Source organism: Rhynchophorus ferrugineus, unplaced genomic scaffold (genome assembly GCF_030347505.1).
Source record: "Rhynchophorus ferrugineus isolate W39M unplaced genomic scaffold, kcgeb_rfMv2 rfM1, whole genome shotgun sequence".
Taxonomy (NCBI): Eukaryota; Metazoa; Arthropoda; class Insecta; order Coleoptera; family Curculionidae; genus Rhynchophorus; species Rhynchophorus ferrugineus.
This window is the reverse complement of record NW_027472580.1, coordinates 13,961,028-13,977,683: the sequence shown is the minus strand read 5'-3', so window position 1 is coordinate 13,977,683 and position 16,656 is coordinate 13,961,028. Positions and strand designations below refer to the sequence as shown.

At 32.3% G+C, this 16,656-nt stretch overlaps 1 protein-coding gene across 2 annotated transcripts in view; it reads right to left on the bottom strand.

The window, feature by feature from the left end:
- The window catches only part of LOC143204583 (uncharacterized), a 74,639-nt gene that overhangs the window by 37,002 nt on the left and 20,981 nt on the right, over window positions 1-16,656 (bottom strand). For both annotated transcript variants that reach the window (XM_076417249.1, XM_076417259.1), the window contains exon 2: window positions 1,493-1,582. In XM_076417249.1, coding sequence (XP_076273364.1) covers window positions 1,493-1,582 — 90 coding nt within the window. The remainder of the gene's footprint in view (window positions 1-1,492; window positions 1,583-16,656) is intronic.

Sequence of the window (16,656 nt, the reverse complement as noted above, 5' to 3'; positions counted from 1 at the left end):
TTTAATTTTGTTATTAATTTTAATTTTTTTATATTGGATAATAGACGCATTCTTAGATTTTTTTAGTTCAAATCGTGTTATATTAGATGAAATTTTATAATACTTAAAGGATAAATGTGTATTTGTTAAGGTCTAAAAACATGGATCTATATTTTTATATATAAAGGAAATATATGGATTTTTAGTCTTTGCTGAGCTTAATTACATATATCATCGCAAGAGACTTGATTCAACATTAATCTGTTTAAGTTAGAAACTATCGATATATGTGATTTAATGTTGATTAGTTTCAAATTTGCCCGCATCTGGGCGATTGTCCACTTGGTCCGTAGGTTAATTAAAAGTTTCCCAATACCACAAAACACACAACAAAACTGCGTTTGATTGGCTGTTGCAGTTTGAGAGCCATAAACATGTCACATAATCGGCATCATTTTTTGTGGAGATATCCGATAAAGTAATATCAAAATACATAACAGAGAACTACTTAGCAATCTGTTCAATTTTTAAAAGCATATAATTGGTAATTTCTGAAAGTATTTTTCAATTTAATTTTTTTTATATACATATTTTAAAGTCTCCTTTTACCAACTATGGGTTTATCTGGACTGGACCTAAAGTTTAAAGTGGGTTCCGAACCACGGTCCCCAGCATTAAGCCTACCGACTGGCGAGTGACTAGTGGCGAACTTTAGAAATCATCCCAGAAGACATCCGGTCTTACCCAGCCTGGCATAACTGGGATCATATTCCTTGTCGGATTTTACACTCTTGCCTAGATCATTCACAAATTTTAAACAATCACAAACATAAATTTACGACCATGCCCCAGCGGGATTCGAACCCGCGGCTATCGCAACACTGGATGGACCGTCCCATCGCCTTTACCACTGCGCCACCAAGCCGGCTTCAATTTAATTTAATGATATAAACAATTATTATTATTTAAACTAATATTAGGTGCTTGCATGTAATTTTATTAGCGATATCTATTAGTATATTGTAAAAAATGTTAAATAACCTAACCTATCTTAGATTGTTTAACAGCAAGATGTAATGTATTACATACTACATCAACTAAACGAAAATCTTGCTGCTGATGTCTATCGAAAATTAAACACATTGTTTCAATCTATATCAGAAATAGCGAGTAATAGACGCAAAATAGTATCATTCACCACTACTAAGCGAATATTGCAGTTCGAGTGGGAAGTCCTGTTACACCCAGTGTACTCACAACATCTGAAAGGCTGAAGAAACACGAAAATGCATCGATAAGTCCAAACATACATCATTCTTTCTATACGGTATTACCATGCCGCCGGAAATATCGATAGGAAAAACTCGAGAAATAGAAAATGACGAGAATGTTTTGATTAACATATAGTGTACCAACTTTTCACAATAAATGACTTTTTAAAGGGAAAAATTGTGAGAACATATACAAGCACCTAATATTTAAATTTAATAATTATACGTTTTAATCCTATTACCTCTCTTGATAGCGGAAGTATGCTTGTTGAAATAGTTGACTGGGTCGACGTTTTCATTGGAACCGGCATGATCGGGATGAGCTCGTTTAACTGAAAAAATAATACATTAATTTGATATATATTAGTAGGATTACTATGAACTATGAACCCAATGCAATACTTTTTACATATTGGCAACATTGCTTGCGTGTAAATAATGCCGCTCGTATATAGTGCTCAGTTTCAAGTCAAGTCTTGTAGTTGTTACTAAATCTGAATCAGATAAATTTCAGAATGCTACTTATTATTACTCTTAAAAATTCTCTAATAAGTTTTTTTGAACAGAATAATGGAAGCCCCCTTTTGCTAGTAAAAATCGTTAGAGAGGTTAGCATTTTTACCGTTAAATATTAATTTGCTGCGAATTTTTGTTGAAAATATTTTTAGCATGTTGTATCTGCACTGAATATTAATATAAACACGGTCACTGAATTATTTTAAAAAATGAAAAATATAATCTTGAATTCACTGAAAAAAAAAAACGTTCTAATACGAAGAGGGTGACGAATCAAGATCAGCTTGATATTAGTATTGATATTATTTTCTATAACAGATTAAATATTACAAATGTATAATAACAGTGAGTAGTTTCTCAATACAAACATAATTTAATACAATTATGTTAAAGGAAACTGTTAGTCTGAAAAGTATCGAGGAATTCTAATGGAACATCCGGATATTGATTTTAAAAGAATACAATTATTAAAAGCCTGTAAAACGAAGGAGGACTTATTATTTCAATTTATATATTTAAATGAGACATGTATGTATTAGAGTGGGACCAATATATCCAATGGTTATTCATGGCAAGATGATAATTAAAATAATGACTTCAATTGACTCAATTGACTTCAAGTTCAATTGAATCAGGCCATTGCGTGGTATAAATTCTGGTGACTTAGTCTGAGCAAAACTCAGGCTATTCTATTTCACCACAATTAGGAGTTCCACGCTTATCGCCTCCAAATCGATAAAGTTCCTATCTCCTGGCTCCAGAAGGTATCATAACTCGATCTCCAGTTCGATCGCAGGGCATGGTCAGCCCAAATACAGCACGTTATTTGCAAAGGCAATGACGTGAATAGTCTAATATTTCCACTCCTCTGCAGAAAAAAACTCCCAATCTCTAAGAAAGCGACTCTGTATAAAATGCTATTCCATGTAGTCTACCTCTACGGAGCGAAGGTGTAGTACAGGAATATCTCTGAGAGACAACTTGCACTACTCCATTTAAGTGTTCCATTTTAAAAAAGCCCGCGCGCTACTCAATACCCCATCATTTATGAGGAACGTGAATAATCACTTCGAATCAGGCATCCCGCTCGTAAAAAGTTTTACGAACATGTTCAGTGTAAGATTCTCCCTAGGTGCCCTAGAACACGATAACAATGTGATCAAATCGTTACCCATCCACAAACCTCAGTAGTTATATCAACTATGACAATCCCAGTCCTAACCTAGGGTCTATATCACGGGAAAATACCATTTGGTTCTAGCTGGTCAATTTGGAATAAGAAGAAAAAAAAAACGTCTTTTACTCTTTTCTGTACCCCTTGTAACAGTACCACTTCCATAGCGTTTCCGCACCTCCATAACCTAACGTAATATCCTGTCCATCCTCCCGTCGACCACACGTAGTATTTAAGACATACAGAAACAAGTTTTGATTTAGCCGGTGTTTTCTGTTCCTGTGCGAATTTCTTCTATAGAAAAGACGAACATTGCTACACTTTTGCGTATTATGTGAAGTATAAGGTGACAGAACATAAATTGTTTCTAAGGTGAAACGAAGTTCTCTGGGTCAGCTATTTATTATTGTGATATTATTGGGGTAAATAAATACATTTTAGGGTAAATTGATATTGCTCGGTGAATGGAAGTAAAACGAAATGAAACAGTGGTGTTTACTTTATGTGAGCGTTATTTATTGAAGTAATATAAAAACATGGAAATTACAAAGTAGATAAAACGGATGGCAGCGGTGTTACCTGGTGACGAGGCTTGGGCAGTCGATAGTGGCACGTCTAAACCAAACGATGATCGGTTACTGAATAATGGAAATACCCTTCAATAACATCCCAGATAAACGTCTCGGGGTTGCCAGCTATTCGTAATCGTGTTCTAGTTGTCGGGGCTGGCACCCCGTCCGTGTTCAACATCTGGGATTATATTTCTGGGTACTTTTTTGACCGTTATTCCACGATGTAAAATTCGACATGTCTCGAGGTCGCTACAAAATAAATATTGTGCATATGTCAGACGTTCATATAATTTTGTTAATCCTCCGTATATTTATATCATATCGTATTATTAAATGAGTGACACTCGATTTTTTTTAAGATGACATATGTGGTCGTCACTTTTCCATACTAACTCCGTTGTAATGCTTCAACCTGATTGTCGAAAATGTTAACTCCATCCATGAATAAAAGATGCAATTTTTCTAATCAGTTTTAAATAAGAAACAATATTCATGCAAATCTTAATCGTTATCATTATATAATGATGTTTTCAAGCGATTAGAGCATGTTTTAAAAAATAAGCAATTACTATCACGACGATGTCGACATATTACCGGAGCCCCAATTTCCATATTAAACGGCCTCGATTAAAATATTAATTACTGTAGTTAAACGGTCGTCGTTCATTTTTTTTGCGTCCCGTTTTTTTTTCTTGTTTCGTTCCCTCCTTCCCGACACCGAATTAACTAAATCAGTTTAGAGCGGCGACACAGGACTGGCAAGCAATCTGCCGTCGGATTAAATGAGACGGGTGTCCTGATATGAGCGTTTTCCTTGGAACGGCGAACAATTTGGAATTTCGGGATCGATGTGTCTCGTGGGCGTGGACTGACACTGATGGAAATAAACCATTCTAATTGAGTGACCCGTTAATTCCGGAGTCGTGCGAAATTTATGTTGCGGCTAAATACGAAACGTTTGTCTGATAATGAGCTATTTATAGTACACCGGTTGTGTTTCGTGCCATATATAACGTTGGTGGAAAACGAATTTCATATCTTTAAGTTCTCTATTTTAAATGAAAATATTTTGCCACATTTCTGATAAATTTCATGGTACCAATTAGCCAGTTGGGTATTAAAAACGGGTTTTGGCCACCATTTCTCATAAGGTCTGTTTTGTCGCTTCTTAAAAAATATGGTACGCTCTTGTATTTTCTTTCTTGGTCCAGAATGACCAGCTGGAACCAAATGGTCTTTTGCTGATGTCGCTGCGGGTTCGGGATAGTGAAGGGTTTTGCGGGCGACAGAGGCCCTAGGTTACGATTGGGATTGCCACAGTCGGTTATCTATCGAGGTATGTGGATGGGTAGGGATTCTATTAGTGTTGTCGTGTTCTAAGACACCTAGGAAGAACCTTATACTGAGCATGTTATTGAAACTCTTCACGAATGTAGATGCCTGATTCGAGGTGAATGTTGACGTTCCTCATAAACCATGGGGCATTGAGCAACGCACGGACTTTTTTGGATTGGAACACTTGGAGTAGTGCAAGTTGTTTCTCATCTCAAAGAGGTATCTATACGACATCTGTGATCCGAAGAGACATGATTAACGGACTAGCATTTTATACAGAGTTGCTTTCGGGGGGATTGGGAGTTTACTTTTTCTGCAGAGGAGTTGGAAGAGTGGATTATACACGCCATTACCTTTACAGATAGCATGCTGGATTTGAGCGGATCATTGGAACCTGCGGTCGAACTGCAGTCTGATGTATGATACCTTCTGGAGTCAGAGTATAAGGACTTTATCGATATGGAGCAGATAAGCGCGGAACTCCATCTTGCGGTGGGACAGAATAGCCTGAGTTTTGCTCAGGTTTATCTGCAGCCGCTAGAATTTGTACCACGCAATCGTCTGGTTCAGTTGGACTTGAAGACTGTTGCGAATAGCGTCGGAACTGTAACCGGTGGTCATCTGAATAAAATGGTGTGTGAGAACCCTTATGTATTTCGTCGTTCTTATGGTCTCTCTTTAGAGAGTCTGCTATATTGTCTCGGCTTTCACACCCCGAAAATTTCCACCGCTGATTACACGGCAGTAAAAACCCGCATCGGGATTTCGTGTCCCAAAACGGTTTCTCGCTCTTCGAGTATCATAAATTGATCGTCTTATGTAGCGTATAAGTGTATTCTTACCTTATTAAACTTTAGCTTAAGTCGTTTAGTTTTAAATGAATTTGGGATATACAAAATTAATGATGTATTAATCCCGTTCTCGTCTTGCTTGTATATTAATGTAAGTACAACAGAACAGTAGTAATAAATTAATTTGGAAATTAATATTGTAATGAGCATATATAATGTAAGATGTAAAAACGTCACTGTGTGATAATTATATTGATAGACAAATTGATTTTCATAAGTTTCTAGTTGCGAGGTAGCGGTTCATAATTTTATTCTTCAGACAAAAGGTGACGTTTCTAAAATATATCAGGCCTTTTGAGGCTATCTACGAATCTACCCATTTCTTGGTACCTTAAGAAGATGAGAAGTGAAGCACAACTCAGATAGGTGGCGTGTCATATATACTATAGGTGTATAGAATATCAGAAGCAGCAAAGTCCGGAGAATGGGGCGGACGGTGGCTTGCAGCACCGTGTAAGCCGCCTTCTGTTTGTCAGGCTGAAGAATAACATTGTTTTTGCTCATATTTCGGCCAATATGTCAATTGTAGTCGACAACGATCCATATTGATGGTTTAATTGCTTTGCCTTTGATGCTGATGCGTGACCAAGTTGTCTCTATTATATTTTTCGCTATGCAAAAACATTTCCGATTTTCCCGATGAAGCAGCACTTTACACACTCATAGAGCAGATATCCAAGTTTTTAGATAATTCGCGTGCTATTCAAGCGACAGGAAATGGTTTCTTGTATTACTCTCAATAACTCTGAAAATGTTTCTTGTGTTTTACGTGGATTATCATAGAGCTATGGCTTCAAATAATATTTTTCATATTTTTTAGCAGTTCTGATCACTCTAAAAGCTTAAATCTTAAAGTTTAAAGCGTGGAAACCAGTACACACTTTGAAAATGATGAATTATGATAGCCATAAGCTTTACACAGCATTCGATGACCTAAGAAAGTAAAACTTACCGCAAATGCGATTGAATTGGTTTACATCTCCACGAAATGGTACATAACATATTAAAATGTGAAGCCTGTCAAGTACGGTCTCAATATGAAGTTGGTCACAAATATACCCGATGCAATTTAATACACAGTAAAACATCTATTCTAAAACCTTTAAAAATAATTTATAGCCTCAATATTTTGCAAGTTTATATCTACAAATGGATAGATAAATAACAGGAAGTTCCATGCAATACATAAAATAAGGTACATCTTAGACTGGCAAGGAAGCAATACCTCCAATGAATCATGTCAAAATTTAAGGATAATATGCCGTTTATTTAGACAGAAGTTACAGTTGTTTTAGTGTTTTAGTTCTAGTTTTTTAGTACTTTCAATTTTTATTATTTTTAGGGTAATTCAACGTGTCTAAAATTGAATATTAATGAAAATTATTATTTATTATTAATTAATTATGATTCACAGTGACTACAGGCGGATTGCTGCCTTCGAGACAATTACACTATAAAAAAAATGAGGAGTAAATCTGTGTCGTACTTGAATGAGAGTATCTTCATCAATAAAGCTGGAATTTTGCCCAAAATTTGTAGATTTGTTTACTGGATTCAAGGTTTATATATGAACCTGTTCTACTAAATCATGAAATTTAATACATTTTCTTATTTAAAAGTTATGAAGCAGATAATACTATTCAATTTATAATTTATATTTGTATACTTATATCTAAAGAAAATAATATATATTTAAATTATTTTAAATTAATGAAACATATCTTTAACAACATATCTAAAATATAAATTGAAAAGGCAAACAATTATTGAAAGTTTTGAATTTATAATTTTTCATTCAGGTGAATATTTATAAATGAGTAAATGCTGAACGATATATATTGTTAAAGAATTAAAACTTGATACAACTTAAAAGAACAAATATTTTAACGTATAAATTAATAAGATTATTTAATTATTGTTACAAACTACTTTAATTTTTCTTTTCTTTTAATCTTTTATTTATTATTATGCTTGAGCTTAACACGTTTAAAACTAATTGAATTCTTCAAGGCGGTCGCAAAAGAAAATAAATATCGCCTTCCACTGATACCATTGATAAAAAATCATGAGATTCATCTGATAGAGTGAAATAAAGTGCGGGTCTATGTTCCCAGCTGAGGGAATTTTGGACCAAGTGGCTTAAAAGCATTGTAATCAATTCCGATAAAAGCTCTCCTAAAATCGGTTCTTTTGACCATCTACTTAACGACTATAGCCTAGAGGATATGCCATCAATGTAATGGAATAAATTGATTTTGAGTGAAGAATTGGTTAATGAAAGTTTATATTAAATTCGAATGCAATATCATTGTTATTACAAAATGTTTATTTAGAAATATAAAAATACTTTTTATCGTTCTTGAATAAGTTCACGCTGTTTCGTCTTTTTTAATATTATTGACATATTAATTGTATACAGACGCTAATTATGTATACAACACTTAATAATGCATTTTTGATAAAATTTGCTCATTCGTTTGTTTTGAAAAAAAAGCTACTTTCTAAGTCTATCAAACACTTTTAGAAGCTTATGGTGATTCGGCATCGTCATATACCAGTTGTCGGTTTTGGTTTCAACTATTTGAAAGTGGTATTTTGATTTCAATGACAAATAATAGCTTAGAGAAATTTGTTGGATAAAAACCCAACGAAACTCTCAAATAATTTCCATACATCTTAAGAAGTTCCTGAATCAATTGTTTCTAGATGTTTATTTGCGATTGGAAAGACTTAAAAATGAGGAATATTGGCCACCATTGGAAAGGGGCAACACAAATTGACTGAAAATGCCATTTCGAATGGTTTCAAGTTGCGGTTTAACTGAGTGCCACGCAACAAACGAACTCTCGAATGTTTCTCTGGTATATTGTAACTAGCGATAAAAATTGGATTTTTTATTTCAATCTCAAGTGTGTGTGTGTGTGTGTTGGTCCAGGAGAGCCGCCCTTCGACAGCATTGTTGTTAACAGATGAAATATTATCTATTATAACAACATAGCTGTTTGTACTGTATCACTTAGACCAATGGGATAGTCATAAAAAACAAATATTAGGGAAACAAACAATTTTCCATTAATGGCAACTGCATAAAAAGAATAATTAAAGTCAGCATACTAAAATTTAAAAAATCATCCGACTTATTCGCTATATTCAGTTTCCTCTGACTTATAGCTCTTCCAAAGCCTAAAAAATTATTTCTAAACAAAAGGCTTAACAAAAATGTATGTTATTTGCCGAATAAAATCTTAAAAACTTTCGTTAACAATCTATTTAATCAGTACTATTTGAAAGTAAAAATGTTTAGTAACTATATATGCCTATTTCAACATTTTTATGGATTTACGAGATTTTGTTATATTTACTTTTTCTTTTCTGTATGTCTATCGGTATTAGATATTTTCGCCAAATCATTTTAATTAACACCTAACTCTTAACTGACACTTGATATCATTATCAGCCATATTAAAATTAACATTTGAAAATTCTGAAATCAGCGTAATTTTTAACAAGATAACAATAATTTTTTTTTCATGAAATTAAAATTAAAAGATATCGTTGATTTAGAACGATTTTAAACAAACGCAGAGGTAACTGCTGGCCTAAAGGGATATTCTCATAAGGCTTTTAAAAAACTAGTAGATTAGTGGAATTCATAAACGTTGAAGAAAGTGTTTTATATTTGATGCTAATTATGTTTAAAAATAAATTAATTTTTACACCTATAATTTCGATTTTTTATTTCGATTTATCCCTCATATCCGCTTATTTGTTGAATAAAAGTAGTGTTGCTTTTTTATATTAAAAAAATGTATTGGTATCCAATCCTAATAAATTAATATTAATTAATAAAATATAATAAATTAGATAAATTATTTTACAATATAGTTGATTACTAAAAATAGTTGGTTTTTATTGATATTATGGTATTATTTTATAATTTTGTATAGTCCTGAAATTAATTATCTTGGAATCAAACACAAAATAATATATTTTATTTTTTCTTATTATGGATTAAATTAATTGAATGAAACAATCTAAACATTTAGTTTAAATATATCGTTTATAACGTCCTATCATTTATTTTGATAACACTTAAACCTACTTCAGTTGAAGTTCCACAAGGTAGTGTTTTGGGACCATTTCTATACCTGCTCTATACTGCTGATATCCCAACAACAAAAGAAACAGTACTTGGAACATTTGCTGGCGACACACAGTTATAATGGTAAAATATGTATCTCTGTCTAAGGCTATAGAACAAATACAAGTAGCGGTCAACAAGATCTACAAATGGACTAGAAACTTCTATCTTCTATCACTTGACGGATGTCCGATTCCTCAAGCAGAATCAGGTAAATACCTCGGAATATATCTCGATGGTAGGTTAAACTGGAAACATCATGTGAGACAAAAAGCAGAATAAATTAGACTCAAAGTCAAGCAACTGTACTAGTTAGTCGGAAGATTCTCTGAGCTTGATCTAAAATCAAAAAGATTGATTTATCATTCGATCCTAAAGCCTATTTGGACTTATGGATTGCAAATATAGGATTGCACTAAAACATCAAACCAACTAGTTATCCAACGCACCAAAAACAAAGTTCTATGATTAATTACCAATGCTTATCACTACGTAACCAACGAAGAGCGAGATTGTATATTAATGCCACTATAACAGAACAGTAGCAATAATAATTAATTTGTGAATTAAGATTCTACTTATACAAAAAAATATTTTGATGTGTAGTAGAGAAAATGCCAAGTAACTTTTAAACAATCTAACCCTTAACTGTTAAATTCTATTATTTTGTTCTACGTTTTCTAATTAGACATAAGTTTAATTATAATATTTATTTACTTTTTTTATCATATTGTGAAAAATATCCAAAGAACTTAAAAACTATAATTATAAACATATACATAAGCAACATGTATAAATATAACGTGGGTAATTACAAAGCATGGTATTTAACAAATAAATTAGAGATAAGCCCTTTCAAAATGTGTCGTTATTTTTTAATCAGTATACCCATGAATTTACGGAATTGTTGTTTTTATCACCCCACTATTTACTTTACTTTTATCTACCCTTTATTTGCCAAACTAGTGTAAGGGAACTGGAATAAGCCTAGGCATTTTCCGCGTATTCCATACACGGTTGTGCTTCTATAATTTCGTATTCATTTACATTAATTAGTTTTTTGTCACATTATTCTGACATTCTAAAAAAGATGAATGTTGATGTTTATTTATTTATCAAATATTATCATTGTTAAAGCCTTTAATTATCGATAATTGTTAAATATTTATATCACGATTCAATGTATAGTCTATTTTATAAGTTTTTTTGTAGATACGTCATCAAGATGTTTAGCGTATTGCCTGCCGCAAGTTATAAATTCGTTTCAGAATCAGACAATATTTTCCTTCTCATTTTATTCTAGTTAAAAAGGGGACACAATGCTGTCTGATTAGTTCAAACAGGTAAACGAATGAGCCTGTCAAAGCCGTCTTATAACTCTAACTCTAACCTATAAACTATTGTGGCTGTAAAATTAACTGTAGTTTTGGATGTACTATAATGTTAAAATAAATTATATTAGATAACTAGCGACCCGCCTCGGCTTCGCACGGATGCAATGCTAATACTAAATTAAATACACTACAGGAAAAATATGAACGTTGTATATAAAAACATAGCGGTCCGCTCCGACTTTGCACGGGCATAAAATATATATGCCTATGTCACTCAATGAAAACATGATTAAAATCGATCCAGTATTTTTGGTTCATTCATTACTGCCCTTGGCCTGCACGCATTAAATTTGGAGTAAAACAATTCCTCTTCCCCTATACTTACTATGAAGATTTCCTGCTATCTTTGGAATATCTAAATTCATACAATTTTTATTACATTACACATTTTTAAACGCAAATTTTAAATCTGTAATATCTCCAAAAATATTTGTTTAATTTATATGCTGTAAGGAACCATATTGATCTATATTAATTGCACACTCTATTTAAGGTACTTAATTCGATAAGGATTAATGCCGTATTGCTTAAAATAGCTTCGTAAATAAGCCATTTTCTCACGTCAAAAGTAAACAATAAAAATGGTTAATGTGGGTTATCCCTAAAAGATAAACATATACCATCGCGGACTTTTTTGTAGACCTTTTTATGGTGTACAATACTGTAGTACATTAATTTGATCTAACTCGTAGGGTTAGGCAGCGTTTTTGCTAATTGCTATATAAGCCTAAAAAAATAGGTTAATTTACGACATCACGTTAGAAACCTCTAAAATTAGCAATGTTGCCTTAGTATATTATGCATGTATTATACATATAAACCTTCCTCTTGAATCACTCTATCTATTGAAAAAAACCGCATCAAAATCCGTTGCGTAGTTTTAAAGATTTAAGCGCACATAGGGATATAGGGACAGAAAAGGCGACTTTGTTTTATACTATGTAGTGACATTCTTGTTCAATTATATTATTTAGATTAGAATTTTGTTGTATATCAAAGCCCAACTCAACTAAATTAAAATTTAAATGACAGGATGATAGTATGTACAAAATAACGGTGAATAGACTATATAATCAATATTAGCCTTGCACGTATTCTGATATCTTTTGTCTTTAAAGGGCTGTTTATTAAAAAAATGGTACAATGCATTTTAATCAAAACATTTTATATGATTTTTTACACATGGCGATAACGTGCTGAAATATTTAACGAGTTTGGTTGCGATTTCACACTTCTGCACTCCGAAGTCATTTTGCATCAATCTGAACAAGAGGCAACCAAAAGACCTATCTACTCGAGCTGAAATAATTGATAAGCGTTGTCATGCAAGAAAACTATACGATCGTTACACGCTAGTGGACAATTTCAAAGAAACTTTTCTTGGATCTCTTCTATCGCATATAAACCTTTGAAAACAACGCCCGTTTCCTCAACCACTAAACTATTGGAAGGCCCTTTGAGAGTTTGAGCTGGATTCTCATACAATAAGTCATCCAAATTTTTTTTGGTCTTTCAAGCCGCTCTTCTTCATTTACAATAATATTACCACACAATTGAATTATTGAATCTAAGACCGACAATTGGGGTGTGACGTAGCAGTATCACCATAAGTTTTAAAAGTGTCTGAAAGGCCTCGACAGCACATTTATTCAGATCAAACAATAATTCCAACAATCTGAGCAAATAAATAATAGTAAATGGATATTTGTCATTTTATGTAGATAAACGTCAAAGTAATAGAATTTAACAGTTAACAGTTTGTTTAAAAGTTGTTTTGCATTTTTACATGGTTTTTTCTCTACTACAGATATCGCTGTTCAAAAATATGTTTTTTTAATCATTACATTTTACATTCGATATGCTTAGTACAATCTAAATTCACAAAGTAATTTATTAGTACTATTCTGTTGTACTGGAATTAATATACAATCTCGCTCTTCGTCGGTTACGTAGCGAAAAGCATTGGTAATTTCGTAGAAATTTGTTTTGGGTGCGATGAATAACTGATTGGTTTGATGTTTTAGGGCAATCCCATATTTGCGTCCCATAGGTCCAAATAGGCTTCAAGATTGAATGATAAATCAATCTCTTTGATTTTAGATCAAGTTGAGAGTATCTTCCGACTAACCAGTACAGTTGCTTGACTTTGAGTCTAATTTATTCTGTTTTTTTGTCTTACATGATATTTCCAGTTTAACCTACCATAATCCGAGGTATTTACCTGATTCTGCTTGAGGAATCGGACATCCGGTCAATTCGCCGCAACGCAAAATTAAGATGAACATATTTGGAATTACTAAACTGTATTTTCCAGTTTCTAGTCCATTTGTAGATCTTGTTGACTTGTATTTGATCTATAGCCACAGACAGAGATACATCTTTTACCATTATAACTGTGTCGTCAACAAATGTTCAAAGTACTGTTTCTTTTTTTGTTGGGATATCAGCAGTGTAGAGCAGGTATAGTAATGGTCCCAAAACACTACCTTGTGAAACTTGAGAGTTATCACAATAAATGATAGGACATTATAAACGATATATTTAAATTAAATGTTTAGATTGTTTCATTCAATTGATTTAAACCATAATAAAAAAAAACAATTTTATATAAAATAAGTTAATAAATATTATTTTATGTTTTTCTGATTCCAAAATAATTAATAATTTGAAATAACTAATTAATTGTGAAACGGTAGCTAATTTAATTTAATTTATTAAAAGGCAAACAAGAACTGTAAGTAATAAATGTGGATATATATTGATAATTTGACAATAAATCTACTTATTAGTAACAGTTCTTGCAAAGTTGGAAATCACTGTATTTCCTGAAATTTCTACAAAAAAGTTTTATTAAATCAGTTCACTAAGAATTATTGAAAAGTTGGATTGTTGTATAAAGAGATAGAATCAAAATAAATTCAAATTTTGTCATGGTAGGTATGTGAAAAAATAAGATAAGGGAACTTAATTAAAAAATACGTAATTTTCCATATTTGCTTTAGTCGAACAAAATACCTTCCTATGTCAGAAATGATAGTTAACAATATATGGCAATTTTCTTTCTTTTTTAAGAAGTTGAAATATCATAGGAGCTGTAGGAACTCACCAGAGTGTTAAAGCACTTCATATTAAAGAAAATACCTATTTTTATACATTCTAAGACAAATATATTTCAGATTAAAACTGATGGTTATATTTTGTATCTGATAAAATGTGTTTCTAAGTGCCACCAATAGAATAGGCGAACAGTCCATAAAAGAGAATCAAGAATAATGCTGAAAGTAACGACTCGCAAATTATAAAGATGACCTAAAAGTCCCTAAAATCTGATTAATTCGGGGGAAAATTAAATACGCCCGATTTAACAATGTAAGATGGAGGCGGGATTCATTCACTTAGCAGCTTGGACAGAAATTTCTTCCAAGTGACTTAACGAAATATATTCCGGCCAATTTCGCTAAAAGCTTTACTTATAACGATGGAAAGTAATCATTGCTCAGTTCCTGAGGGCGAATATTTAAGGTAATGGGTTAAATTGAAGCATATATATATATCACTACATAGTATAAAACAAAGTCGCCTTTTCTGTCCCTATATCCCTATGTGCGCTTAAATCTTTAAAACTACGCAACGGATTTTGATGCGGTTTTTTTCAATAGATAGAGTGATTCAAGAGGAAGGTTTATATGTATAATACATGCATAATATACTAAGGCAACATTGCTAATTTTAGAGGTTTCTAACGTGATGTCGTAAATTAACCTATTTTTTTAGGCTTATTTAGCAATTAGCAAAAACGCTGCCTAACCCTACGAGTTAGATCAAATTAATGTACTACAGTATTGTACACCATAAAAAGGTCTACAAAAAAGTCCGCGATGGCATATGTTTATCTTTTAGGGATAACCCACATTAACCATTTTTATTGTTTACTTTTGACGTGAGAAAATGGCTTATTTACGAAGCTATTTTAAGCAATACGGCATTAATCCTTATCGAATTAAGTACCTTAAATACAGTGTGCAATTAATTTAGATCAATATGATTCCTTGCAGCATGTAAATTAAACAAATATTTTCGGAGATATTACAAATTTAAAATTTGCGTTTAAAAATGTGTAATGTAATAAAAATTGTATGAATTTAGATATTCCAAAGATAGCAGGAAATCTCCATAGTAAGTATAGGGGAAGAGGAATTGTTTTACTCCAAATTTAATGCGTGCAGGCCAAGGGCAGTAATGAATGAACCAAAAATACTGGATCGATTTTAATCATGGTTTCATTGAGTGACATAGGCATATATATTTTATGCCCGTGCAAAGTCGGAGCGGGCCGCTATGTTTTTATATACAACGTTCATATTTTTTCTGTAGTGTATTTAATTTAGTATCAGCATTGCACCCGTGCGAAGCCGGGGCGGGTCGCTAGTATATATATATATATATATATATATATATATATATATATATATATATATATATATATATATATATATATATATATAATTAAACGTATGTCTAATTAACAACGATGCACATTTAAAAAACTAAAAAGTATCTTTTATGTTTTTGAATATATAATTATTAACTAAACCGTTAAATAATTTCCCGATATTCCCTGACAAATTGCTTCACCGTCGGATATGTATAGTTTAAGCATCTAAAAAAGTAACATTAGTTATATTCAGCAATTTAGCGGATATGAGGCAAAAATCGAAATAAAAAATCGAACTTATAGGTGTAAAAATAAATTTACTTTTAAACATAATTGGCATCAAATATAAAATACGTTCATCAACGTTTATGAATTCCACTAATCTACTAGTTTTTTAAAAGCCTTATGAAAATATCCTTTTACGCCATCAGTTACCTCTTCGTTTGTTGAAAATCATTTCACACGAAAGAATGTTTTGGAAAAGCCATAAGTCAGAATAAACTGAACATGGCAAATAAGCCGGATGATATTTTTTATTTTTAAAATGCTGACTTGCTTTTTTAAAATGATGATTTTTCCCAACAACCAGAGTCTTATCAGTGGCACTAGAAAAACAAACCCTGAAGAGATGACCAAAAGGATGTATGTGGTCGTTGTCCGACTTGGAAGTTTCACAGTTGTTGCAAGATTATTTGTAAGTATTGTCTATACCCACAGATTGCTCAGGTATGCATTGTCCAATGCCTAGATATCACTACTTTGTACTTGTTTGAATCGCTATGCTAAGAACCGTGAAGGCATTTGAATCGTTGTTTCATTTGTTTTTATACTTTTATAATATATTTATTATTTTCTGTTTGCAGAACTAAAATGTAGAGCTTTTAGAGGCTTTTCTAGGTTTTCGTGATTAAATTATAATCAAAATTAATCCGTCATAATACGGATTTCTTTTAAAAGGTGTACAGGCCGGTCGTACAATAATGAGAGA